The sequence below is a fragment of the Zingiber officinale genome, chromosome 1A (assembly GCF_018446385.1).
Source record: "Zingiber officinale cultivar Zhangliang chromosome 1A, Zo_v1.1, whole genome shotgun sequence".
NCBI classification, from domain to species: Eukaryota; Viridiplantae; Streptophyta; class Magnoliopsida; order Zingiberales; family Zingiberaceae; genus Zingiber; species Zingiber officinale.
Genome location: NC_055987.1, coordinates 30,045,926 through 30,065,411, shown reverse-complemented (window position 1 = coordinate 30,065,411; position 19,486 = coordinate 30,045,926). Strand labels below are relative to the sequence as shown.

At 36.3% G+C, this 19,486-nt stretch overlaps 1 protein-coding gene and 1 long non-coding RNA gene across 2 annotated transcripts; both read left to right on the top strand.

Annotated features, from left to right (window-relative positions):
* The first annotated feature begins 1,567 nt into the window (after positions 1 to 1,567).
* On the top strand, positions 1,568 to 6,291 carry LOC122022465 (histidine protein methyltransferase 1 homolog). The gene is made up of 8 exons (XM_042580488.1): positions 1,568 to 1,747; positions 1,944 to 2,086; positions 2,355 to 2,417; positions 2,543 to 2,609; positions 2,704 to 2,804; positions 4,795 to 4,839; positions 5,011 to 5,481; positions 5,839 to 6,291. Exons 2-8 carry the CDS (start codon positions 1,949 to 1,951, stop codon positions 6,007 to 6,009), a joined length of 1,056 nt encoding a protein of 351 aa, XP_042436422.1. The 5' UTR covers positions 1,568 to 1,747; positions 1,944 to 1,948; the 3' UTR covers positions 6,010 to 6,291.
* Positions 6,292 to 11,236: 4,945 nt separating this feature from the next.
* LOC122022459 lies at positions 11,237 to 13,435 on the top strand. Its single transcript, XR_006122980.1, has 4 exons — positions 11,237 to 11,675; positions 11,757 to 11,882; positions 11,960 to 12,072; positions 12,247 to 13,435. It is a non-coding gene; the product is annotated as an uncharacterized LOC122022459 (long non-coding RNA).
* Positions 13,436 to 19,486: the final 6,051 nt, after the last annotated feature.

The window sequence follows — 19,486 nt, the reverse complement described above, 5'->3', positions numbered from 1 at the left end:
ATTTATGTCATTAAACTTAGGATAAACTTCTATATTTATCCATATTTTTATTTTTAATTTTAGATTTTCAAAAATATAAAAAGAATAATTTAAATAATCTCTTAATTTTATTTAACTTTTTCTTATTTTTAAACTTTTTAAAAAATTTTTTTATTAAAGTTTAAAAAAATAAAAATAACAATATAGAGAAATTTAAGAGATTATTATGTATTTAATGATGTAAAATTTCAAAACATTGAGCTTTTTAATGTTGACTTTTGTATATGTTCTTTAATAAATTAATTAAAAATATTATTTTTAAATTTTAATTTAAAGACTCAAATAGATAGAAAAGATATTTTAAGAATTAAATGCGTCCTTCAATAAAATTTAAAATATCATATAATTTTTTAAAAAATTCAAAAAATTGAGTGTGCTTTTTTGGAAAACGACCTTTTTCTTTTGTAACTTTTTATTTCTTGTTTTCTTTGAAACTTGGATTTGTTTCATTGGGTTGTCAGTTGTGAAGTCTTTAGCGGACGGAAAACATTTTTTTTATTTTTTATTTCTAGCTAAACTAAAATATTTTCTATTTTACTCTGATTCCCTTTGGGTTCTCATTTCTGGAGATAAAATGAGAATAATTTATAAAGTTTAAGAAGATTTTGAAAATGCTAAATTTGAGGAAGGGCATTTAAAAAAGGATATAAATGACACAGTTTTGAAAATTTTGTATTAAATGACACTTCTTTGTAGGGCTGTAAATGAACCAAGCGTTCGTGAACAAGTTTGGTGTTCGGCTTGGAAAGAGCTTGTTTATGTTCGTTCAATATACATAAGATTAATTAAACAAACAAACTTGAACAGCTCATTAAGCTAAACAAACAAGTTTGAACACATATGTGTTCAGCTCGTTAACGTTCGTGAACAACGTTCGTGAACAATGTTCACAAATCATATTTATTAATAAAACTCTTTCAATATGCTAAATAAATAATAAAATAAAATAAATAAATTTAAATTATCAATCTTAATAACTAATCAAATAATTAAAAGTTTCAAATAATCAAACAAACTTGAATTGAGAGCTTGATAATATCTAAACGGACCAAGCTCAAACCAAGCTCAAGCCAAGCTCGAACCAAGCTCAAGCCAAGCTTGAATTGAGAGCTTGATAACATCTAAACGAACCAAGCTCAAGCCAAGCTTCAAACAAGCTCAAGCTCATAAAAAATAAACAAAGCCAAGCTTGAACACTCATTTCAAAAGCTTGGCTCATTTTATGCTCGGCTCGGCTCGGCTCGATTATCTTATCAAACAAGCTTGAACACCCCAAAACTCGACTCGACTCGACTCGACTCGACTCGTTTACAGCCCTATTTCTTTGAGCCAAACAAATTTGAATACTTCACTCGTTCAGACTTCAGACTTGAAGTTGGACTTGACCCTTTCTTTTTTGAGGCAAAGCGCGGAACCTGACTTTGTCCAAGAAATTAAAAGACTAATTATTTTGCACCAAGACATTAATAGAATAATAGAAATAAAAATTATGTATGTATGTGTATCTATATATACACACACTGCGATATTTGGACTTAGCTTGCACTGAGGCATTTGATGGAACGACTCGGAGTAGGGTTTCGGATTCTTCGTCGAAGCTGCTGCCACCGCAGCTGACTCTTGCGTTCACGGCTTTAATTGACTGCCCGAGGAGCTTGGATCTCCGTCACGACTCCCGATCTCCTGTCGTCGTACTCTTCTGATCTAGGTATTGCTCCCATTCTTTGGATTTGTTCCATTTTCTGTTCTGTTGCGGATTGTTAGATCTCGTCTTTGTGTTAGAAGACAAGAATTTTTGCGTGTGGAAGATTTGTTTTCTTTTAGGGGTAATTTGGAAGGCTTCTTGAGTTTTTCTTCTTAATTAGAAGCCAGATTGTACTCATGCACTTTTCTGGATTTTATAGTTCAAATGAGGGCGCCTTCACTCCTTGCGCAATGCTTACCGGCGTTGGTGCCACATGACAAAGTTAGCCAGACTGGTGTTTCTGTCGTCTCTGAGAGGGATTTACACCTTCCCTCTCCTGCTGTCGAGGTTATTCCTTCTAAGGTACTTGATTTCCTACTTGTTAGCAACTTTATGTCTATTTGAGGGATTTAATGATTGCTTTTGCTTGCATACCTTGTCTTTGAGCCGTGTTATTTGACAATCACGTTGCGATGGTGGGTAAATCTCTGCCGTGTGCATGAATGTCTTGACTAAGTTATTTTGATTGGGTCTATCATATTCGAGCCTCATAAATGAACAAATTCTTCTGTTTAGAGTTCTCTAAGATATTTTGATTGGGTCTATCTTATCTCTTATTGATGTGTGACAGAATGCTCATCCATACAAATATGCTGGGGAAAATGTTGATCTACAAGGGCTTAAACTTTTCAAGGTATGCACATCAGTTCTCCAAGTGAGTCTGGTAAACATGTTATATTGTTATGTTTCATGCAGTATATGAAATAGTCTTGTTTCTCCATCTTATTCATATTTATTTTATTCTAATTTTTTAACCAGGGAAGAATTAGTGTTACAGACATGATTGGGTTTTCAAGTTTTGAGACGTCATCATCCAAACCTGATGGTGGGTGGAGTTAGGCAGTGTTTTACATAATTTGTCTTGTATATTAATATGCCTCGCAGAAAAAAAGTTATCTGTTAACCATTTTGCATTGCAGGATCCCTTAAGTGTTGGGAGAATTCAACAGATCTTGTAAGTATTCTTAAGCTAGAGATTCGTGACGGGCTTCTAAGTTTTAGAAGCAAAAGGATTCTAGAGGTACTTACATTTACAAGCCCTTGCCTGTTTGTTTCAATTTATCAGTATTCTTTTTGTATTCCTTCTCTTTTATATGGTGTGCTTACATAAATAGTTTCATCCTGTTTTGTGGTGTGTCCTATGCTAACGAAAGCTGATTAATTTTGGAAAATTTGCTTTACCAAAGTTCTTCAATATCTGCTCATCACCAGGGGTGGATCTAGGATTTTAGGTTTGGGGGCCGTATATGACGAAAATAATCATTAAACTTATTATATAATAATGACCTCTCCAATTGATATCAGATCTAAAACCTAAGTTTAAAGTCTAAGTAAAGTATCTTATTAGAAAAATTTTTAAAATGTAAAAAAAATTTAAACAGAACAAATGAAATTACCAGATTTCTTTTATTCTCATTAACTAAATAAAGTGGAAATAAAAAAAAGAAATCAATCAATAAAAAAAGGGGAGTGATACAAAAAGAACTTTGTTCTTTGTTAGTCCTACTCCTATCCAAGGATTTTAGGTTTGGGGGGCAGCATATGACGAAAATAATTATTAAACTTATTATATAATAATGACCTCTCCAAACTTTCATGAATAACATATATTTAGTTGAAATGTGAAAAATAAAGGAGAAAAAATAATTTGAAATTTAGTCCTCCAAGAATTCAAACTTGAGAGGTGTGTTTAAAGAAAACCAAACTTACCATCAGACTAACTATACATATTTATATTTAAAGGGGCCAAATAATATATATACTAAAACAATAAAAAAATTCTATATAAAAATAATATTATTTAAAATTTTTTGGGAGGTTGTGACCCCCTTGGGTCCTAATGTAAATCCGCCCCTGCTCATCACTTTATATCTCTTGGCAAAACTTACATTACATTTATTATCCACTTTTGAATTTTTCATGTATGGTATTCTGTGTGTATATTTCTCTTTAGACTATTGAATTATTGACATCTAGCTTGGCAAAGCTTTAAAATATTTTCCTTTTTTTCTTATGCTAACCATAAAGTTGCCTGCATTATAATCTTAGTAAACTAGTTTAATAATTTGGTGATAGATCTTGGTGTAACCATCTAACTGTATGCTGATAGATTTGCTCATGTGTGAACAATCATGAGTTTTGCACGAGCGTTTTTGAATGGATTATTCTTTTGGAATGCATTGGCTACTCTGAACTTGCAGAATTCTCTCTTTTTATTTTCTTGTATGAATCAGGGTTACATGTTTGAGCAAAATTTACAACATGTCTCTCTTACTTTTACTATTAGAGTTTATGGCCCAAATTTTGTTGGGCCTAGCCTGAGAAGCTTGCAGTGCAACATATAAATGCAACTTTAATTATGAGATTTTCTTTAGGATATATGGTGGTAGTGGAGGGATTGGGTTGATCTTTTGTGGTATGAACGATATTATTATTTTCATATATATATATATATATATTTATATATGATTAGGGTTTCAACTTCATGGTTATTTGTATTTTCCATGTAAACTTATCTGTTTCTTGCTTTATGTTGGTTGCCAATTCTCATTATTATTGCTACATACACAAATATTGAGTGCATATGGCATTCACATTTGATTTGCTGGGGTCATTTTCATGTAGTAGCAAACTGTATATGCAGTGTATCCAATTGTTTCTATGGGACTTAGCATTGATTCAGTAACCTTGTTCTCTTTTGTGGTTCATATTCCTGGTCAGCAAGGAACATATGTTGAAACCTCTAATTCTCAAATTATATAATCAATTCTTTTGTTAATTAACATTAACAGATATTTAGAAAATAAATTCAAATTTCTGGCCTTAATATAGCAATAAACATTATTATGTTTTCATATTCAAGGTTTACCAGAGCCTCACATGTTATCAGAAGTTGTTCTTTATTGATTCGTTTCCTGAATGGAAGACCTGAGAGTATCTGTCGTATCCTTTTGTTGCAAATGCAGCTTTTTTTCTTCTGATTTCTTGATTTTTGTTGAAATTTGATGCAGCTTGGTTGTGGTTATGGTTTGGCTGGAACTTTTGCTTGCCTTAAGGTATTCATTTATCTTTCATGAATTAGAACTCTCCTTTTGTGGTTTAGTTGCTGAATTACTGCTTAAGGAATAAATATGGGTTTTGGTTTTGCTATAAATTATAACGGTTTGTTCTCAATCAAGCTTTCCAAAATATTCTAGAAGCTAATTTTTTATTCAATCATGTGGCAGGGTGCTTCTACAGTTCATTTTCATGATCTGAATGCAGAAACTATAAGATGTGCAACCATACCAAATGTCCTTGCGAATCTTGAGCAGGCTAGGGACAAGCAGAGTCGCCAATCCGAGAGCCCTCTCACTCCGTCACGGCAGCAGTTGACTTCTGATGTCCATTTCTATGCTGGGGACTGGGAGGAACTCCATACGGTCTTATCTGTAGTAAGGGTGGAAGGTGTTGACTTATCACAGGGGGTTAGCCTTAGCTTCTCTGAGGATGACTTTATAGAGGCATGCAGTAGTCATGATGAGAGTGGACTTGCTCATGAAGCTTGTTCAAGGCAGTCAAGAAAGCTTTCTGGAAGTCGGGCTTGGGAAAGAGGTAGCGAGACAGACCCAGGAGATGGTGGCTATGATGTCATTTTGATCACTGAGATTCCTCCATCAGTAAATTCCTTGAAGAAGTTATATGCACTCATAACAAAGGTTAGTTGGATAATTCAATATAATCCATCAACGCCAGTTATGAAAATTTTTCCAGAAGATGTTCGTTAGTTTTGCAAACTGCTCAACATGATGAAAAACTTAGGAACCAAATTTTCTTTGGTGAATTTGAGAACATTTTCTGAAGCTTTCTTCTATCACATCTATTGAGTTAGGTAAATTGATTTGAGAACTCATGATCTGACTTTTTGCTCACCGGAATGTGAAACTTGACTTATTTTTCCTTATGGGTTACCAAAGAATGGCACAGGGCCAATATGAACAATTGAATGACAACCATGCTTTTTTATCAGTTGATGTAACAGTAGTTGATAATCAAATCCAATTGGTTTTGTGCAGTGTTTACGACCACCATATGGAGTCTTGTATTTGGCTGTGAAGAAGAACTTTATAGGTTCCAACGGTATTGTGCGGCAGCTACGAGCTATGGTGGATGAGGAAGGTATTTTTGGCATCCACATCATTACTGACGTTGTGGACAGGGAGATCTGGAAATTCTTTTTCAAGTGATGATAATATTAAGATCAATTTCGTTTCAAGTGTACATGTCTACTATTCTTTTTATTTTATTTTACTTTATTTTATTTTTTGCAAAATAAGTCTCAGAAATTCTGGACCTATATGAGCTGTGGTGGGAAAAGCTACAATGCTGCCATTTTGTAGATGACAAGTTGTTCTGTGATTTGTTTATTCTTGTTCAATTTCTGTTGTCAAATCTAATTGTTATAACATTTCACCACGCGTGTTAATGTATGACTGTATTTTGTTCATCCAAATTCAGTTGCTCTAGAATTCCTTGAAGCTCATAACTGTTGGGTAAATATATTCTTGGCTCTAGAATTCCTGTCAAAGTGTAAATTACAGAAACAGCAACCAGGTAAAATTATTGCATTGGGTATATATTAATTTTTAGATTTGTTTTGTTTTATTTAAAGAATTTCTTAAAGTATATTAAACACGGTAGTGAAGCCACAGAACTTATTGAAATTTTAAAAATTAATTATAATTATTCAATGACATTTTTTTGGGTAACGTATAGCACACCTGAGACTCTTAAACAAACTCGAGGTCAAATCTCTGGCTGTGCCATGTTATGTGATTAAATAATTTTAAAAGATGACATGATTAATTTCATCTATCGATTCCTCGGTCCATAAGATTTGAGTGGGCTACAAATAAAGGATAAATTGAAGTCATTATTATATTTATTTCAACAAAAAATTTTCATTGGGCTAGTAAATTAATTTCATCATAGTAGAGCATCATGGAACAGCAAGTCCAAAAGGATAATATGATTTCTAAAATATGAGTGGGGAAGTTAAAATTTTATTAAACTTTGAAAGAAAAATTAAAATTTCATCTAATATTACATTTTAAGAACCTATGGGTAACATGAAACTTGCTTATGTAAATTATAATAATAAATAACAATGGTAACTAGATTAAAATGACAATTAGTGATTTTAGCATTAATTTCAATTTCTAATATGAATAATGAAATTATTTTTCATACAACAATATAAAATTTGTTTACATAAACAACTAACCTTTCATAAGGAATTATTATGATATTCATCACCTTAGTGGGTCTATTCTCACCTTGAATTTCATCACTTGAAAATACAATAATTTTTTACAGATCCCTGCTCAAAAAGCTTTTAAAGAAGACATTGACAACCATTTGTAAACAATATCAAAAGTTGCTGTGTATATTCGGAAGGGCCCAACGAACATCTTACGACCTTTACAACTGTAACAAGCATCAAAATAGACTACACTGGTTGTAGTAAACATGAAACAAAATATTTCATTTGTATTACAACCAGAGTAGCTTACTATGTGGACCCCATTTGCTCATTTTTAACCAAAAAAAAAAAAATGCTTAAGCAAGTCAAGGACTGTCCTAATGTCCTTCACATTATATATATATATATATAAAATAACATCTAATAAGCGATGGTATAACACTACTGTACTAAAATTTTTAATATGGATATCCATATAAAATTTAATATTTTAAATATTTCAATATATTCCAAAATAATAATTATCGAACAATTTTAGTAGACAATTGGAAAAATATAATTTATTTTTCTTTTATAATTTTAGTATATTAAAGATATTAAAATATCAAATAATTTTGATATGAATAATATAAAATTTATATCATATTAAAAATTCTATATAGTACTAGTATATATTTTATAAATATTAAAATTTTCAATATGATATACAATATAATATAAAATTTCAGTATACCATGCCTAATCATCTCCTCTTCCAGAGCAAGCTTAGCCACCTTCTTGTACTTAAATTTAGAGAGAAAAATAATCAATGGAGTTGATCTTTGCCATAGCATTTGTTGTATTTGTAGCTGAGACACCAGTACGATCATTCATCAACAGTTTTATACTTAGTTGTGGTAAATAAGTATCAACAGTTTTATACTTAGTTGTGGTAAATAAGTATGTATTCTTGAATCTTTTCTTAAGTTATAGATTCTTAGTCTTTTGCTCAGCATTTAGGGTAGTTATCTTTTATATTTTTACATTTATGAGAATGGTGAACTAATTACCTGTGCCAAGTCAATTTTGGTAGCTTCTTTGCCGCCCCCATCGGTAGGAGTACTAGGGAAGCATAATATAAGCTTTAAGAGATGCTGAAGTAGACATATCCTCCACAAAGCCCGCTCCTAAATTTAGTACTATAACCAAGGGTGGACTCACAAAGGGGCAAAGGGGGTCATGGCCCCTCAGTACACCCTTACTAACAAAATCCTATTTCCAATTCTTTTCACAACCAACAACCACTTGGCTGTTGCCCTCTTCTAAAAAAAAAAAAAAAAAACTCCCCCTCCTTAAGCTTGTGATTTGTGAAGGTATCACATTTTCCCCTGCTTCCCTCCCCTTTTGCCTTTCGATTTTGGCATTTTGAAAATATATATTATATTTATTTGATATTATATATTTCTTAATTATTAGTTTGATGCTTTTGAGTTTTATCTATTTTGATAGTAGGAATCTTAAATCTTTTCTATTGTTTTGGAGTGTTGATGGTTAAATATTTGTTAGTTCTATCATTTAGGATTAATTCTAAGTATTCTTATTTCTTACATATGTCTTAATTTTTTTTTTGGAACTATATGCATTATGTTATGATATTTTTTTTTAAAAAAATTAAATATTCAAGAATCATCATCTTCTGAAAAAAGGGGTACTATTGAAAAATGGAGTTATGAAACTTGTGTTAAAAAAAAGTCTAAAGAGTCTTTTGATAAGCTAAGACTAAGACTTAGGATTATGGATTATGAACCCAATATCTATTAAAGAGTTCGAAGAGAGTGTTCTAATCACTATTTTTTTATGATTTTATATGAATTGTTGCCCCTCTAAATAAAATTTCTAGTCCACCCCTAGCTATAGCATCTAAATTTGTATGTCAGATTTAAGTCAAAAGAAAAGAAGCGTTGAATTCTATTAAAGATACTGAAAGTTAAGGTCGAGAATATCAAAATCACAAAATTAATTTCTTGCAATTCTAATGATCTCTACTTCATAGGATCATGATTGCTTTACGTATTTAACACGAATAATTAATCACAACACACAAAGAATTAGAGATTACCCTTGAAGCGTGCTTTAACAATTCTTCTCTGCACTGGATCTACGCTTCAAACCTCCAAGTCTTCACCGGTGTTCTCTAAAACTCAAACGTAAGATTACTATGTATGGGTGGTCACAACTTTCTATCTGACTACATTATTTATAAAGTATCTTAGAAAGATGAGATAATTCAAAACCAAGATATGTAATTATTTCTTTTCCATAAATTAATGGATTGTCAAATCATATCATATCTTCTCATATCAGGAAGATTCAGATATAATTTTTTCATAGATAATGACACAATTATCCAATTAATTTATTCCTACAAAATTCCATAAATTATAACTTATATAATTTATCAAATTTATATTTAAGCCACCAAAGGGACCTGATTGAATCCAATTAAATTAAGCTCCAATAAATTAATTTGATCTAATCAACTCATAATTAATCAAGATAATTTATTAATCTTATTCTACTCCACTAAAAGAATAAGATTACACTCTCAATTTAATTAAAATCAATGAATCCTAAAATCAATAATCATATCCTTTGATTGATCGACCCAACAGATACTATGGATAAGAAGGGCGAGATTTGACCAAGTTATATTTCCTATTAATGCATGATGTGGGAGAAGTTTGGGCTCCAAGTATCATGTTCATGAGATTAGGGATGTAAACGAGCCGAGCCGAGCCGAGCCGAGCCAAGCTTTGGGATGTTCAAGGTTGTTTGATAAGGTAACCGAGCCGAGCCGAGCCGAGCCGAGCTTAAAATGAACCAAGCTTTTGAAATGAGTGTTCAAGCTTGGCTTGGTTTATTTTTTATGAGCTTGAGCTTGTTTGAAGCTTGGCTTGAGCTTGGTTCGTTTAGATGTTATCAAGCTCTCAATTCAAGCTTGGCTTGAGCTTGGTTCGAGTTTGGTTCGTTTAGATGTTATCGAACTTTTAATTCAAGCTTGTTTGATTGTTTGAAACTTTTAGTTATTTGATTGGTTATTGAGCTTGGAAATTTAAATTTATTTATTTATTTTATTTTATTTTATTATTTATTTAGTATATTGAAAAGAGTTTTACTAATGAATATGGTTCGTGAACATTGTTCACGAACGTTAACGAGCTGAACACATATGTGTTCAAGCTTGTTTGTTTAGCTTAACGAGCTGTTCAAGCTTGTTTGTTTAATCAATCTTGTGTATATTGAACGAACATAAACAAGCTCTTACCAAGCCGAACACCAAGCTTGTTCACGAACGCTTGGTTCATTTACAACCCTACATGAGGTAGGTACAGAGACCTAGTCAACTTAGACACTAAATAGATACGAGTTAAGACAGAATTGGGATCAAGGTCATCATACCGTGAAGATTAATATTTTTGATTGGTAGAGCCTACGGTAAGCTACAAATAAGTCGATCAATCTCTTCTAGGGCAAGCTCGTTGAATAGCCGAGTCTTTAACCAACCTCACCGACTCATTTTAAGAGTAGACCAATAGAGTTGAGCTCTGACATGACAAAGAGACTACGAATTAGTGAGGCCATCAGTTACAGGAAAGACGCCTGTTATATAGTTGACAAAGGACACGTTCGTTGCGCTGTCAACAATAAAAGTGTCACATGAGAGAGGTGTGTCATTTATAGTAGGTAATCATACTGCCTCCAACAATAATGAGGTGGGGGCAATTACAAGAAATAATGGCATGACTATTGTAATGGGACACCCATTAAGTTTCCTATGTGCCCTTTCTTTCCCTACCCTGTATAAGTTGATGGTATCAACAAGAGAGGGGTTCAACAATATTATAATATTCATCTACCTTTTTAGATCATTGTCTTCTTTGCTACTTCATTGGAGGGCCATGCCAAAGTGTACCTTAGCTCCCCTTTAATCTCCTATTGATCTCTTTTTTTGTAAGATATGAAAATTTAATAATAAGTATTATTGGAGAAATAATCTTATTGAATATTTTAGAAATTTTTAAAATTTTTTTGGGATTTAAATGGAGGTCATATGACTCATTTTAAGGGGTAGAATTATTAAACTTAGAGAAGGTCTGTTTGGAATACCCCTTAAATAAGAGTTGGTAGAGAAATTAACTTAAAATTTAATTATATTAAACCTAAGTATAGAAAAGCTAATTACCTAACGTTTCTCTCCCGAGCCCCTCTCCCTCACGATTTCTACCCCATCGCGTGTGCTGCTCTGATCTGCCGGTCGTCGTCGTCCCTCTCCTGGCCGCAAACACCAAGTGCTCGCTGGAAGTGAGCATCCAAGTCCTCTATTCTTCCGTGCCCTAGATTGCTGGATAGCCGATCCACCATCGTCGACACTTGTGCATCACCCCGATCACCGCCACCACCACTGCTCGGTGGCGCCGTTGCTGGAGGGGAAGGAGCCAACAAAAAAGGGGGTAGGGCTACCATTCGTGTAGTCACCACCCCTTTCCTCCTCTCTCTCGTGGGATGTCGCAACCCACGCCGCTAACATCTTTCGTCGCCTGCTTCGATCCATAAGCATAGGACCATCGCTTGAAAGGGGAATCGACGCAAGGGGATTTAGGCCACAAAGAGGTATGATGTGCCATTTATCATGGTTCTTCCTCTTTACCTGGCCGCTGGCCACTAAACTCATCCGATCTGCGCTGGATGCAGATCTAGGCTACAGTGATCACCTCCTTGATAGAATCCCGGTTATCACAGTAGGCAGGTGATTCCTGAGCAATGTGTGCTGCTGGATCAGAGTCGCCACTTCTTGAGAGCAAGCTTTGTGCCATTGAGGTAATAGCTTAACCCTAGTAGTACATTTCATGGTTGAACTACTGGATTTCTGATTTGGGATCTCATTTGGTGGTCAGCTACCCACCTAGCTTCGACCAGCACTGTTCGCCAGTGATCCACAGCTCCGAACATCCTATTTTCGACAGTAAATTCTCCGGCCATGAGTCAACAGAGGAGCAACTAGTTTTGGGTAAGTTCTGGTGATGGTTCATGCATAAATTTAATTCAATTAGAGTATGGAAGGTTTAGGGTAGCCTAATCTAATGAAGATGATGGATTAATTAAAGTTGATTGAGAATTCGAATGATCCAATTAGGATTTTTAATTGGATTTATATTTAGGTTAGTTATTTGGATGCGTGTAGGATTTCTAATATGTATCATGTTACAAGACTTTAATTAGAGACAGACATCTTAACGAGAGACTTATTTTGGGGACGATCTATAATAAAGGTAGGTATTTCTTCCTTGATCTCTTTAGCTCTTTGAACTTAGTGCATATTTATTTTTATTTTATAGATTAGATTACTTTACCTTAATCTATCCGTATTGTTATCCTGCTTGATACTTGTGCTTGACCTTTAAGAAGATATATTTATTTCAGATACAGTTTTAGCTTTTGGAAATCCATACTCTGTTATATATTTATAGGTAGAGTATGTATAGTAGGGGATATTGTTGGATTGCACTAGAGGGGGGGGGCTTGAATAGCGCGCGTGGCTTTCACGCATTTTGTAATCGGAAATTCGACGAGTAAAGCAGCGGAAATAAAATCAAACACACAGAAAGGACCCAAGTGTTTACTTGGTTCAGAGCCTTGGGTGATTCCTACTCCAAGGCCCGCGATCGTTGATCACTTTCGGTGGGCAACAACTATATAGCGCAAAAGTGTACAAGAGTATTACAATTTCACAGTATTGAAAACTTATACTGACAACAAGAAATCTTAAAACTGAAGCTCCGAGTCGTCGGTGGCTTGTCGTAGCTTGGTCGGAACGTCACGTTAGCAGCTTGTTGAAGACAGATGGCTTTTCAGATCATTGATTGAGCTGCTAGTCGAAGTGGCCTTAAATAGGTTGTTGAGGGTGCCTCCAAGCATGTCCGAGGCGCCTCCAACTTGCCGAGTCAGTCGCGTGGATCAGAACAGAACCGGTCGCAACTTATCTGGTTGAAGGCGCCTCCATCACCTTTTGAGGCGCCTCAAAGCAGTGGTCCAAGGCGCCTCCAATGACCATTAAGGCGCCTCCAACTCCTCTTCGCATCCAGCTCACACTCTGCACCCGAGGCGCCTCAAGCTCCATGAGGGTGCCTCGGGTACTGTTCATTCGAGGCAAGTTGTGCACTTTAATCCCTGCAAAATATGTTAGTTCACAACACACCCACATACCCTGCAAGATAAAGTTAGCACACATATAAATACAATAAAAAGAGCATTCGACAATCTCTGGACTGTCCAGTTCTGACTTCGAATTTCCGACCGGAAACCCTAGGTCGAACCGACGCCTACTGTTCCCTCTTCCGGGGAACGCACCCTCACCTACTCCACTCTGGAGATCATGCCTGATGCCAGTTCGGTCCTCCAGATCGACTGGACTTTCCGTCTAGGGCTACCACCCCCTAGGATTTTTCTCTACCTAGGGTTACCTCCCCCTAGGACCTAAGGTTACCCCCCCTCTTAGGATTTCTCCTCCACCTAAGGTTACCACCCCCTAGGACTTAAGGTTATCGCCCCTTAGGGTTTTTCACTTGCCTAACGGCAGTTAGGATTTTCCTGCAAACTTGTTTAAGCTCGTTAGATAACAATTAACCTTAACTTTGAATCCCTTTTGTCATTATCAAAACTAAGGTTCGATCGTTGGATGCTTCCCGCACCAACAATCTCCCCCTTTTTTATTATGATAACTAAAATTCAAAGTTAAGCAAAAAGATAATAAAGAAAAGATACAAAGCATCACCAATCATAAGCACAAGTATAAAGATAGCACAAATTTAGCACATATAAAGATAAACTCCCCCTTAATAACAATTCTCCATTTAGACTAAAAGATTTTAAATTTAAAAATTTCTTTGAGCTCTTTAAGCCTTCTTTGAGCTTTTTCCACCAACTCTGGTGGAATAAACCAAATCATCAACCCTCTCAAGGTTATTGAAAAACTGGACACATAAATCTCGATTTATTGCATGACTACAGCAAACCAGTCTATCTAGCTGATAATGTGCAATCATCTGAATGGCAGGCTGACAATAACTTGTGAAACAAGGCCTACTTAGGTATCTACATTTAATCATAGAGTATGAATGCTGACAGAAACTAAGTCTATGCTGCTCAGTGGGGAATCTAGCATCGGCAGATGGGGCAGTGCCCGATGTGGACGTAACATTGCGTCGTTTCCTAATTTTACCCATATAAGCATAAAATAGTAAAAAAAAACACAACAAATACATATAAAATGATGAAAAATGAATTCGGGTATACCTAGGAGGCATTGTTGGTCTTAAAGGAAGAAAGCTTGGGTTGAAGGCGCATTGGATCGACAGTTTTTGGCGTGAAAATGGAATGCAGCGAACATTCTGTTTGTTGCATATTTCGGTATTGAGGGCGCCTTCAAGCCCTTCGAAGGCGCCTTCAATGTCGCTTTGAGGGCGCCTTAGACTCGGTCTGAGGCGCCTTCGTGGTCTTTGGTGGGAATTTTAAATAAGTTTTTAAAAGAATTTTTTTAATTAAATTTGGAAGTTAATTAATTAAATTCAGCCTAGATTCATCTCACCCGATTCTAAGTTGTCAATCAGGGAACCTTAAGTGGTTTTGTGAGATGATTATCTTTGATTTAGTTTATTTCTAAGGATTAATTTACATTTGAGTTAAACTTAGGTTTTCCAATTGGTTAATTAAATATATATTTCGGAGATCGGTTCTCAGGCTGTGGCGAGACACTAGGCCTTCCTAGGTATGAGATCATCCACCACTTCTAGACAGAACCTTTCAAAGAAAACATTTATTTAATTTTCCTTTTGAGACCCCTAGGTTTAACTAAACAAGTGTAAATTACGACTAAGTCCTTAGTCTAATCTGATCTAAACATACATATTAACAAGAAAGTAAATAAACAATTATCAAACAATTCTATTTATTTATTACGATAGTTTTTCTATTGGCTCCCCCTGGATCATAACCTCGATATGGTCTATCAAGGTAATGAACTTGATCCTTGGGGACTCAATATTGATCAAGTCCAACTTGATTGATCAAGTTAGACTTAGATACTCATGCTTAGACTATCTTACTCTTCGGTCTGTTAATAAGCGATAAATAAGACCGATATTTCTTTTTTGATTTATATCCTAGTCCGGATCAATTGTATACGGCTTTATGTTTTCCAAGAATCAAGTCAAGATTCTTGGAACCCAGTGTAAACCACTCCAATGCAACCTTCAAATCCTTGACTTGACTTTTCAGGTTGGAATTCTTTTCCTCAAGTTTTTGGACTTGAGTTGAGGTTCCAATCTGAACAGGGTCAGACAAGGATTCGGTATTAGTCACTTCTTTAAGGGATGTTACATCCTTTAGAAGCAACTTGATCCGAACATTAGATTTTGCTAATTTATGCATTAAATAATTAATTAAATTATATAGATGATTTGTACTTACAGAGGGGGTTGGCCTTTCGGAAACGAATATGGATCCGTGGCTTCTCTCAGACTCAGCTTCCGATTCATCCTTGCTTTCGGATTCGTTGATGCAGTCCCGGGCTGTCATCGCGAGAAAACTCGTCTGTTCAAGTTCTTCGTCGTCGGACTCTTCTGAGGATGACTTGTCCCAGGTTGTCTTCAGAGCTTTCTTCCTTCTTGACTTCTTCGCATCTTTCTGATTTGGGCAATTAGCCTTGATGTGCCCCTTCTGATTGCATCCGTAGCACGTCACCTCAAATTTTACCCTTGATTGAGACTCTTTCGACTGAATTACCTTTTTAATATCCTTTTTGTTGAAACCCCTCTTCTTTCTATAGAGTTTCTTCACCAGGTTAACGAGTTCTGTTGTGAGTTCGTCGTCGTCGTCAGAGTCCGGTTCTTCTTCCGAATCTAGTTCGGTTCTGCACTTTGTTTTTGCTTCCCTGGTTTTGCTTGTACCTGCAACCAAAGCAACATCTTTCTCGGCCGGATGTGAGTTTACCTGTTCATGTAATTCAAACTCTGCAAATAATTCATCTAACTTAATGGAAGAGAGATCCTTGGAAACCTTGTAAGCATCTACCATGGATGCCCACAAGGTATTCCTCGGAAAAGTATTCAAGGCATACCTCAAGATGTCCCTGTTCTCTACTTTTTGTCCGATTGCATGTAGACCGTTGAGTAGATCCTGTATCCGGCTGTGGAGTTGGCTTGCTGTCTCTCCTTCCTGCATTTTGATATTATATAATTTATTGAAAATTAAATCTCACTTACCTTGGTTTCTGATGTACCCTCGTGTAGTTCGATTAGCTTTTCCCACAGCTCCTTTGCACTTGAGAAGGGTCCTACTCTATTAAGTTCCTCCTTTGTCAGACCACACTGGAGTATGTAGGTTGCCTTTGCGTTCGCTTCTACTTTTTTAAGGATGCGTGATAGTTCACGTATGATACTAATTTGCCCGTGCCATCAAGTGGGAGTTTGAGGCTTGTCTTGGTGATTATCCAGACTTCGAATTGGATTTGCAGGTATGATTCCATTCGGCCTTTCCAGTAGCTGAAGTCTTCGCCAGAGAAGAGCGGGGGACGGACTGTGCTGTAGCCTTCTTATCGGGCCATTTGAAAAACTTGCACACGAAAAATAAATGAAAAGATTGTCCCAAGACTTGATCCTGGATTAGCAGTGCGATATAAAAGTAAAAATAAATAACGATCTCGAGTGGTGTTGCACCAACTTCGAGACAAGTCCGATTACGAAAGAAATAAGATCGGAAAATGGCAAGAATATCGATTATGATCGACTCTGAAAAAAAAAATCACCACGAAAAGAATGCTTGATTGGTGGTTGCACCAAATCGAAGCTACCCCGCTCTGATACCAATTGTTGGATCGAGATGGCGCTAGATGGGGGGGGGGGGGGGGGTGAATAGCGCTCGTGCCTTTTACGCATTTCGTAACCAGAAATTCGACGAGTAAAGCAGCGGAAATAAAATCAAACACACAGAAAGGACCCAAGTATTTACTTGGTTCGGAGCCTTGAGCGACTCCTACTCCAAGGCCCGCGATCGTTGATCGCTTTCGGTGGACAACAACTATATAGCGCAAAAGTGTACAAGATTATTACAATTTAACAGTATTGAAAACTTATACCGATAACAAGAAATCTTAAAACTGAAGCTTCGGGTCATCTGTGGCTTGTCATAGCTTGGTCGGAACGTCACGTTAGCAGCTTGTTGAAGATAGATGGCTTTTCAGATCATTGATTGGGTTGCTGGTCTAAGTGGCGTTAAATAGGCTGTTGAGGGCGCCTCCAAGCTTGTCCAAGGTGTCTCCAACTTGCCGAGTCAGCCCTGCAGATCAGAATAGAACTGGTCGCAACTTATCTGGTTGAAGGCGCCTCCATCACCCTTTGAGGTGCCTCAAAGCAGTGGTCCAAGGCGCCTCCAATGACCATTGAGGTGCCTCCAGCTCCTCTTCGCATCCAGCTCACACTCTGCACCCGAGGCGCCTCAAGCTCCATGAGGGCGCCTCGGGTACTGTTCATCCAAGGCAAGATGTGCACTTTAGTCCTTACAAAATATGTTAGTTCACAAAACACCCACATACCTTGCAAGACAAAGTTAGCACACATATAAATACAATAAAAAGAGTATTCGACAGTCTCTGGATTGTCCGGTTCTGACTTTGAATTTCCGACCGAAAACCCTAGGTCGAACCGACGTCTACTGTTCTCTCTTCCGGGGAACGCGTTCTCACCTACTCTACTCTGGAGATCATACCTGATGCCAGTTCGGTCATCCAGATCAACTGAACTTTCCACCTAGGGTACCACCCCCTAGGGTTTTTCTCTACCTAGGGTTACCTCCCCCTAGGACCTAAGGTTACTCCCCCCCTTAGGATTTCTCCTCCACCTAGGGTTACCATCCCCTTGGACCTATGGTTATCGCCTCTTAGGGGGTTTCACCTGCCTAACCGCAGTTAGGACTTTCCTGCAAACTTGTTTAAGCTCGTTAGATAACAATTAACCTTAACTTTGAATCCCTTTTGTCATTATCAAAATTAAGGTTCGATCATCGGTTGCTTCCCGCACCAACAGATATCTTATTGACTAAGTTAACATGCTGATTATGCATTTTATGTTGAGTTACATATGATTGGTATGTGTTGTAGGACTCACCTGGTTGATTATCCATTTACATGCTATGTGTGTACACATGCCCAATGTTTACTATTGGAGAAATCATATTGATTGTATTTATGCTGCGTGTACATGTGTCTGACTATTGGGGATATTATGCCGATAATAACTATGTTGATGATTTTGTGTCTGGTGTGATATTGGAGGTATCATGTGATTATACTTACGTTGTAGGGTGCATACGTATGTGGTGTGTATTTGTTTGGTGTGATATTGGAGGTATCATGTGATTATACCTATGTTGTAGGGTGCATACGTATGTGGTGTGTATCTGTCTGGTGTTGCATTAGATGGATCATTGTACTGGAGGTATTTATGGTGGATTGAGGTGTTATATTGATGATGATCGTGTCGGTATCATGATTATTATATCATGCTCATCATTTTCATTGCATGCTGACAATCAAATGTCTCCCTTGTGGTTGAGTGGGTTGTCAGTCATTTTAGCGCTGCACACTCGACCACTCATGGGTAGTGGTAGCTGGAGCAGTTGTCGCTTGTCCTATCGTGCAACTCGATCACTAGACATTGTGATATCAGACGTTGTAAGTAGTCAGGGACCCCATCGCTATGTAGTTAGATAACTACTTAACACATTGTCACCTTGCCCACTCGAGAGTAGTGTTTGCTGGAGAGTTGTACATTGTCATTATCCCGACCCCTCAGCTATACAGGGGTCGTGGCAAGTGGAGGGACGGGTGGGAGTGACCTCATATGGCATGCATGCGTATTTGCATATGATGCGCGGTGTATCTTATGAAGATATATTTGCATACATGTCTAGTAGATACTAATTATATATGATTATGATATGTTGCACTTGTTTGAGTTATGATTGTTGCATATGGTTGTCATGCTTCATACATGCCATTTATTATACATGTATATACTGTCGATTATATTGCTCAGGTGTTACAAGCAAGTTTATTGATGATTTATGGTGAGTTTACTGTTTATTACACCATGTGTATTTGACCGATTCGGGTATATGCATTTATTATGTCATTTACAATCTTAACCTTATATATTAGTTTCGAATTGGGTAGGTTCATTTACTATGTTATTATAATCATGATATTATGTGTTAGATCCAGATTGAGTATGTACATTCATTATGTCATTTTATGATCATGTTCTTATTTCTTTGATGAAACTATATACTTTGATCTCCATATTTTATTTTGATCATGCACTATCTTATCTATTACCCGCTGAGTGATCCGCACTCACCACCGTATTTCT